Source organism: Chiloscyllium punctatum, chromosome 10 (genome assembly GCF_047496795.1).
Source record: "Chiloscyllium punctatum isolate Juve2018m chromosome 10, sChiPun1.3, whole genome shotgun sequence".
NCBI classification, from domain to species: Eukaryota; Metazoa; Chordata; class Chondrichthyes; order Orectolobiformes; family Hemiscylliidae; genus Chiloscyllium; species Chiloscyllium punctatum.
The window spans coordinates 109,197,813-109,207,403 of record NC_092748.1 but is presented as its reverse complement, the minus strand read 5'-3'; the positions used below and the strand labels follow the sequence as shown (position 1 = coordinate 109,207,403).

The 9,591-nt window shown below is 39.8% G+C and overlaps 1 protein-coding gene across 1 annotated transcript in view; it reads right to left on the bottom strand.

Annotated features, from left to right (window-relative positions):
* Nucleotides 1-5,951: 5,951 nt before the first annotated feature.
* The window catches only part of slc49a4 (solute carrier family 49 member 4), a 68,905-nt gene continuing 65,265 nt past the window's right edge, over nt 5,952-9,591 (bottom strand). The window contains exon 9 of the mRNA XM_072579915.1: nt 5,952-8,251. Within this exon, the coding sequence (XP_072436016.1) occupies nt 8,136-8,251 (116 nt within the window). The 3' untranslated portion in view covers nt 5,952-8,135. The remainder of the gene's footprint in view (nt 8,252-9,591) is intronic.

Genomic DNA, 9,591 nt, shown 5'->3' with positions numbered 1-9,591 from the left:
AACCCATGGTAGCCAAAGGCCTAGTGAGGATCTGTTTAAAAATATTCAAGCATTGCCTAAATTTGAGAGAAGGATATGGAAGCCTTTTCCATCTCATTTGAAAAACAAATGCAGTGGCCAGTGACCATGTGGGTTTTGTTGATCCAAACAAAACTTGTAGGTACAGTTAGTGAGGTATTTGCAACGCTGGGGTGTATGGGGAGATGAAGAGAGCCATCTTAAGTGCATATGAACACAAGCCTACGGACAATGTTTCAGGAATCTAAGGAGGGACCTTGAGCTTGAAAGGATCAACCAAAATAATTTTGATAGGTGGATATGGGCATTAAAAATAGAGCAAACCTATGACGCTCTTCGAGAGAGGATTATTTTGGAGGAGTTCAAGCATTCACTAGCTGAGGTAGTAAGAAGTCATGTGGAAGAGCAGAGAGTTAAAATGGAAAGGTCAGCAGCTGGAATGGTTAATGATTATGAATTGTTTCATAAATCAAAGTTTGGCTTCCAAAATCAATTCCAATCTGTGAGGGATAGAAATTGGAGAAAAGAGAAATCATCACATGGAAAGGGAAAGATAGATCTCAGTGAAGGTCATAAGGACAACTTACCACAGGGTAAAAAAGAAACCCTTGAAGGAGAAAGAGAAATTAAAAAGTTCTGGCGTTTTAACTGTAATAAAGTAGGCCACATGAAAACACAGTGTTGTTGGGTTAGGAAAAGCACTGGGAAGCCAAATGTAGGAAAACAGGATAAGCCAGTGAACTTTATTCAAGTGGTGATGGAAAATACAGTGGAAGCTAGAAAGCTGCACCAGGATGTACAACCTGGTCGGAGGTTGGTTAAGGAGGAAATGCCAGATCTTCTGAAAGCATATACCTGCGAAGGTAAAGTTTACTCTCATAGCCAGGAGCAGCATATAAAGTGGTTACAATATTAAGTGATACGGGATCCTCTCTATCTTTGATGTTGCTAGATGAGGAGATATGTACCTCTGAAGGACTATTGCCAGAAAAGGTGCTAGTAACAGGAATTCACGATGAGACAAGAAACCTTCAATTATGTAGAGTGAGGTTAGAATGTCCAATGAAGAATGGAGAAGTCATGGTAGGAGTACTGGAGAAATTCTCTGCTCCAGGAATACAATTTGTCCTTGCTAACGATGTAGCTGGTTAACAGGTAGGAGTGCAGTCTACTGTGGTTGAAAAGCCTGTGGAAATTCAGGCAACTGATCTATTGCAGGACACATATTCTGGGATTTTTCCTGACTGTATGGTAATGAGGTCACAAAATCACAAGTTGACACAAGAGCGATCCAAGAATATTGACACAAAAGTTGAAGTGGAATTGGCAGAGACCCTGTTTGATCAGATGGTTGACACAAACCAGAAGCAAAGACGACAAAGCAGACATCTTTAGCTCAAATAAATTAACTGAGTTACAGCAGAAAGATGAACATTTAGAGCAATTGTATCAAAAGACATATTTGGGAAAAGAATGCTACTATCTTAAGAATGATGTCTTAATGAGGAAATGGAAACCATCACATACTCAGGGAGATGAGAAATGGGCAGAAATTCATCAAGTCATACTGCCAGTGAGTTATAGAAGTGATTCAGGTAAGGGGGTCATTTTGGGGTAAGAAAAACTCAAGTTAAAATACAAAAACATTTTTATTGGTCTGGACTACACAAGGATGTAGTTGAATTTTGCCAGACATGTTGCACCTATCAGCTAATTGGGAAACCATGGGCAGTAATAAAACCTGCACCTTTAATACCCATTCCTGCATTTGAGGAAACTTATACAAGAGTCTTAATTTATCACATAGAACCCTACCTAAAATAAAAAAATTTAATCAGTATTTGTAAACAATGGATTTGTATATAATGGATTTGTCTACTAGAATTCCAGAGACTGTTTCATTACATAATATCACTGCTAAAAGGATTGTGGAGATGATTTGGAGATGCCAGTGTTGGACTAGGGTGTAGAAAGTTACAAATCACACAACACCAGGTTATAGTCGAACAGGTTTATTTGGAAGCACTAGCTTTCGGAGCATCGCTCCTTCATCAAGTGGTTGTGGCAAACCACCTGATGAAGGAGCGGTGCTCCGAAAGCTAGTGCTTCCAAATAAACCTGTTGGATTTTTAACTTTAGTTTGTGGAGGAGTAACTCAAAGTTTTCACAAGATACAGACTACCCACAGAAATACAATCAGATCAATGGTCAAATTTCACATCAAAATTATTCAAGGAAATTAGGAGGGTTGTTGTGATGAGGGTTATTCCTAATCTGAAATAAGATAATCTAACCTACACATCCCTCAGTTCACTGCTGTCAATGTGCAAGTCCATCAATCGCTTAAATGTCCCTAATGACTCTGTTTCCACCACCACCGCAAGCAATGCATTCCATGCATGCACAACTTTCTGGGTAAAGAACCTATCTCTGACGTCCCCTCTATACCTTCGTCCTAATATCTTCAAACTATGACCTCCTCGTGCCAGTCAATCCTGCCCTGGAGAAAAGTCTCTAGCTATAGACTCTATCCATGCCTCTCATTACCTTGTGCACTTCAATCAGGTCACCTCTCTTCCTCCTTCTCTCCAGGAAAAGTACGAGCTTAGTCAACCTCTCTTTGTAAGACAAGCTCTCCAGTCTCGCAGCCATGTGTTAAGCTGCACTCACTGACTGTTCCTCACCTCACGGTCTTGTGGCACCGGTAGCAAATCTGAGATCGCTACTCTGCTCGTCCTGCACTTCAGCTTCCATCTTAACTCTCTGTAGTCACTTTTCAGATCCTCAATCCCTTTCCTGGCTATATCATTGGTGCCAATATGTACTATGATTTCTGGCTGCTTACCCTCCCCTTTCAGAATCTTGTAAACCCGTTCGGCAACATCCCGGAATCTGGCACAGGGGAGGTAACATACTTTCTGAGAGTCCCGTTCCTGACCACAAGATCTCCGGTCAATCTGTCTAACTATAGAGTCCTCTACCACTAGGGCTTTTCTAATTTCCCTCTCTCTCCTCAGCGCTCTGTTCAAAAATGTGCCAGAGTTTAGGGGACAATTAGGTAGAGTTGGGAAATTGGCTAGACAGTGCTTAAAAAGCATCACAGCATACAATCAAACAGGAAACAGACAAGGTATCGGAGATAAGATGTTCGTGTTCTTCCAGTGATAGGTAAACCTTTAAAAGCATTGTTTTGTGGACCTTATCAAGTTGAAAGGAGTTTGAGTGAGGTGATCTATTTGATAAGGACTCCAGACAGAGAGAAATCAGTGTCATGTGATTATGCTCAAAAGGTATTTTGACAGGGAAGGAAAGCAAAAGGAGACTGTTATTGGTAAAAAAAAGTGAAGAATCAAGTTCAGAGGAGTCTGAATTGGACATTCCCCAACTTGAATTGAATAATGATGAAGTTGTCAAAAATTGGGATAAATTATTCAGTTACCCTCCAGATGAAAATCGAAAATGACCTGAAAGAGTTATTGCTATCGCATGGAGAGATAGGTGAAAATAAGCTGGGAAATACTAACCTAATTATGCATGATGTAGAGATAGGAGATGCTGCTCCGATTAATCACATCCTTGCAGGCATAATCCTCTAAAGTTGGCACAGGTTCAGGAGATTGAGCACATGCTCCAAGACAACATAATCGAAGTGAGTTAGTGACTGGAGCTCACCCATAATAATGATGTCAAAACCAGATGGTACCCAACAGTTATGTGGATATTGCAAAATCAATGCCGCTACAATGCATATCCGATTCCATATTTGGAAGACTGTTGAAAATGTGGGTCAAGCAACTTAAATTTCTAAGATGGACCTGCTCAGAAGCTACTGGCAGATACTTGGCCGAAAGAGCAGACAATTTCAGCTTTTGTAATGTTAAATGGACTGCATCAATATTAAGTCACGCCATTTTGTATGAAAAATGTGCCAGCCACATTTCAAAGACTAACCAATAAGTTCATTTCCAGATTACCCAACTGTATCATATATAGATGACCTGGTGAATTTTGGTCACACTTGGAAGGAACATTTGCAACATTTATCAGAATTGTTCAATCAATTCTGCGAATGAATTTAAAAAAGTTTCCTGTCATAGGTCCAGTTTGATTCAGAAGAATTGCTGACAACTTTCAGGCTCAGTATAAGTTTATTGGCCCATCTCAAAGAGATTAATACTTCTTTTTGAAGACATGAGGAAACTTGCCATTTATCAAAATCCATTTAAATAATTGCTTCAGTGGTAGCACGCATCGGCTCATCTTTACCTCCATGGCCACCAAAACCTTAATTCGAAAGTTAACTTTTCTTATTAGATTAGATTAGTTACAGTGTGGAAACAGGCCCTACGGCCCAACAAGTCCACACCGACCCTCTAAAGAGAAACTTACCCAGAGTCATTCCCCTACATTTACCCTTTCATCTAATGCTACGGGCAATTTAGCATGGCCAATTCACCTAACCTGCACATTTCTGGACTCTGGGAGGAAACTGGAGCAACCAGAGGAAACCCACGCAGCCATAGGGAGAACGTACAAACTGCACACAGACAGTTGCCTAAGGCGGGAATTGAACCCGGGTCTTTGGCGCTGTGAGGCAGCAGTGCTAAGCACTGTGCCACCATGCCGCCCAATAGCCTTCTCTCAAAATATGGCACATTTCATCCCCTTATTTAAAGTTTGCCTCAGCATTGCATTTATCCAATTTTACGTCTTTGCACATTGCTCACTCCCTCACTGCTAGAGGCTATATTGGGCTTTTATTTGCAAATCTCTTTCTCCAACATTAGCCCAAATACATTTTAAGACACTGCTTAAAATCAATCTCTGAACGAACCTTTGGTTACCTGCTTGCCCAAACACCTCAATAACAAGGGGCATAATTTTAAAGAGAAAGGCAAGAGGTTTAAGAGGGATTGGAGGAAGAACATTTTCACACGGAGGGTGGTGGGGATCTGGAATGCATTGCCAAGTATTTGAGGCAGGAAACCTCACAGCCTTTAATAAGCACTTGGATGTGTACCTAAGTGTTGTAACATTCGAGGCTGTGTCGAGTCTGGGAAATTGTTCATAGTATATTTTTGAAAAAAAGGAGAAAGGGAGGACTGCGGAGGCTGGAGACCAGAGTTGAAAAATGTGGTGCTGGAAAAACACAGCAGGCCAGGCAGCAGCCGAGGAGCAGGAGAATCGACGTTTCGGGCATAAGCCCTTCTTAGGAATCACTCCTGAAGAAGGGCTTATGCCCAAACTGTCGATTCTCTTGCTCCTCGGATGCTGCCTGGCCTGCTGTGTGTTTTTCCAGCACCACATTTTTCAACCGTAGTATATTTTTGGCAGTATAGATTTCATGGGCCAAATGGCCTCTTCTCTACTTAGCAATTTTATGATTTTTTGGGGGTTTTTTTGCCCTGGTCTCAGTCCATTGTGAAGTATATTTTTTGGAATTAAAGGTGCTACCTTCTTAACTCAACATACATAACTTTAAGATACAAAATTACTTGAATGTAAAGTTGACAAACAATAAAGAAGTCATACAATGAAATACTGATCACACTGGCACAAGCCTCATTGATAATATTCTTGTTTATGATCTAATTTTACAACCCAGACACACTGATCCTAATTCTGCTATCATTAAAGCTGAACAAAGTTAACACTTACCTCAGTTTTCTTGTCAGTGATACTGTCAGTTATTAGCAATGTAAGGAATGATGACCAACAGATTTGAAACTGTTATTCAGTAATGGGATTCTCTGAATGGAACTCTAGGGAGTACACCAACTATCCAACTGAAGAAATGAATGACAAAGACAAGGGGATTTTACATGAACTTTACTTCATTACAGTGAGGAAGTTGTTGTTTAATCTGAAGTAGTGTTATCATGACTGACATGATGATGAAAGTAACAAACAACAGCTTCCACAATGTCCACAAGTTTCTTTCCAGATATTTTATTTACATTTCTACAGTTTGGGAACTTAACTAAGATTTGCCCAGCAAAACACATACACAAATTGCATACTGCAATTCACCAAGCTCAACGAACTGTACATAACCTTGTGCAACGGATTAAAACCAATGATCTACAAGTCATTTTACAAATATTACAACTTAAATGTATATAAACCTAATCCACAGTTGCTCAAAACAGCAAACGTTAGAATTTTTAATGCAACATCATTTTCCAGACAAAGAGCTTAAAAACTTTGCTAAAATTGTAATTTTGTAAACAATTACAAAATAGAACATCCATATAGATGGTAAGGAAAGGCAAAGTCTGTGTTTGATCACTGTTTGTAAATTCTTGAGCATTTAACAGGAAAAGTTAGAATTTTATACATGAAAAAAATCTTTACGCCTTACAATGGATTCCCCAAATGCACTTCCCAGTTAGCATGGGAGGGGTTGTTATCCCTGGTGTCTATATTTTGCGCAGAACACAGGACTGCAGTTACCAACAGATTCCTCCAGCCTCCCTCTAAATACCTGGGTTGGATTTAACAGCAAAAGACTGCTGTCCAAAGTTTCTGCTCAAATATTAGTTGTAGGGGCTAACCTTCCAGTTTTGCAACAGGTAACCAATAATTAGGGAATATTGTCACCTTGAACTCAAGATATTCACATTACTTGACATTATTTCTTCTGGATTTGCCCTTTTGCAATACACCTTTTAAAATGTGATCAGAAAATGTTGAAGTCCGCAAATAGTCACCAGTCTAACCTGGTGTCATGCTGGACTAGCTTTGATCAGAGAGAACCACATTCTCTCCGGACACTCCCTGAGCTTCAGTGCAAGAAAACATTCCAGGTAAGTTTACTTCAACCATCCTGGCACACTTGAGAACTTCTGTGATAAATGGAAGAGCATGGTTTCTGGGAAGCTGGGGGCAGGAAGGGATATGGATGGAGAAGGGAAGAGCCATCTGCAAGCAAGGGAACAATTATCAAAGCTAGAGGAAAACTTTAGCTGCAAATATGGATATTTTAAAAACTGCAGACTCCTAGACTTGGTATCTGTACTCTGATAGTAAGGATGTTATGTACGAAGCTAGAGGATGTTTCTGGATCACTTCACTAAATGTTCTCCTGACGACAGTAAGCACTCAGTTCTTTGGAGAGAACCCAGAATTCTGACATAAGATAATGTGAGTGAACTAGAGCAGGTGGTGAATCTGTGTATTGATGTATCTTTTGGTATCAGTGCATCTGGGGCACCCTCGTGTTTAGGCAATTCTTTCCATCACAACTGTTTAAAAGACATCAATAGCTTGTGATTATTTGTCAGTGATAGCTACACCAGACTGCCAGGAAAAGAACTAATGAACAACACAGTTGACTGAGGAAATAAAGATCAACAATAGGTTTGGCAAGACACAACAGCTAGGACTGGCTACATACCGAAATCTCTCAGGAGATAATTATCAGTATAAGCATAGAATATTCTAACCCATTTCCAAGACAAACTGTTAATCTGTATTCAGTCCATTACTAACATCTGCTCTTGGCAGTTTCAGTGCAGTGCAATCTGCAGTAACCACCTGTCTGCACTGCCCATCTAATAGAAAGGTCAAGACAATATAATATTTTAGACTTGAACTTGTTCTGTCGTTACATTCAAGGAGGGAGATTGCACTTGATATCACCAATGCATATCTGACCACCAACCTTCCTTGCTCAAATGCTATTAAATCACAATCCTTCAGTATTAGCTTGTTCAGCTTGGACAGAAGTACTTGTGGCAATGAGATCAAGAGGGCGATGGTTCAGTTGTGGTTGCCTCCAGATTTCCTGCTGCCTGGATCCAGTACACAGCTCTTAAACTGCAGCGCAACCTCTCAGATGTCTGCATTGATTGTACTCATTACTAAACAGGAATGCCTTCAAAAACAGCCCTTCTACTCTGAGAACACACAAGTCATCTCATTTTGTTTCACACACACATACAATTTTACAATATTAAATTAGCAATTCCAACTTCTGAACACAGTGGGTTTGAAGTTAACAAAAACTCCTTTTGTCATTATAAAAAAAAATTGTGCAATTTCAACCAAGTGTGCATTTGTATTCCAGGAGAAACTTCCAATCTCTTCAGAATTTGGCTGTTCCCTACATCGCTATATTAGACGGAAACCAACACATCGAGGTAGAGTCTATCGTAGGATTCCTTGAACAGCAGAATAAGGAGAAGGCTGAAAAGACATGATGCAGTCAGGCACCAATTCAACCAGTTAACATCTGAAAAATAAGAACAACAGAATGTTAGTGTGATGAAAAAAAACACTGGCCAATGTGCCTATAAACCAAGTTAAATTTGGCTGGAACTTTGCTTTTAAGCACTACTTTGGGTTTGGCTAGCTCAGTTGGCTGGACGGTTTATTTGTGATGTACAGTGATGCCAACAGCACAGATTCAGAGAAAACAGAGGAAAGCTAACCCCCTATAGTCCATTGCATAGGTGATTAAAGGCCACTAGTTTGCAACGTGACCTCTTACCCTCCCAAGATATTGTCCGACCTGCTGCAAGAATTGGAGTGCCCACTTTAAAGCAGTGAAGGATGCAAGATTCTTTAAGAGCTCTCTAAACCAAAAATGGATAAATGTCTGAAACAAAAAGCTAACAGAAAGTGGGGGGAGTGGGGGGCAGTGGGGAGGAGATGGTGGTGATGGAAAACAAGTGACTAAATCATAGCTCACTCAGACAGCACAATCACTAAGAGTTGGGCAGTCCTTGATACTTTAGTAATATAAATGATTCAATAATATGGTCCAATTTTTAATCTTGTAACATTACACAACAACAAAATAATATCATTGCTGCAAATCTTTAAGCATACATCAGCATTACAACCAAGAGATCATCCAAAGCCAATCCAGTTTTAGGGCATAACAGTTCAATATTCTTGACAGAAAAGTGGCTTCTCCTATTTCATAAATACTGCTCAATGTTCTTTTTATTTTACATATCATCCTAACTGTACAGTGGCAAAACTCATCGCAAATGTTCAATTATATGATTTCTACTCTTATAGAAAAGAGTACCTTTTCTATAAGAGCAGCAGCAGGGATTTGCAGAATTGAGTATTCAGTTATGTTGCAAAGGTGCACAAGGAGAAAAGCAACCCTAAAAAAAAATGCACTGAACCATTCAGACCAGGTGATTATATGCTAAGAAGTTCGGAGTCTAAATTATTGATGGCTGCAAGAAGGATCAGGATCAAATTTTAAAAATGGAGGCCTCACGTCAAAACAATACTCAGAACCCTCTGATAACTGTCTGGTCTCTGATTAAAACCGTAATGAAGCTTATCCTGGAACACTTGGTTTCCAATTATAGTCATTTCAGCTCAAGCCATGATAAATGCAATAATTCAGACAAACAGACACAAGAGAAATTGCTCAATTTACCAAGACTGTGATTTGCACGATGACCTGTTCCTTGCAGCATTTAAACTAACAGCTTTCTGCAAAGGTTGTGATGAACCTCAAGATAGAACTCAAAGTGAATTCCTTTTTACAGCCCTTCCCCAACCAAACCGTAAGAACCTACAAATCCACCTTCAGGCATACACACAAAT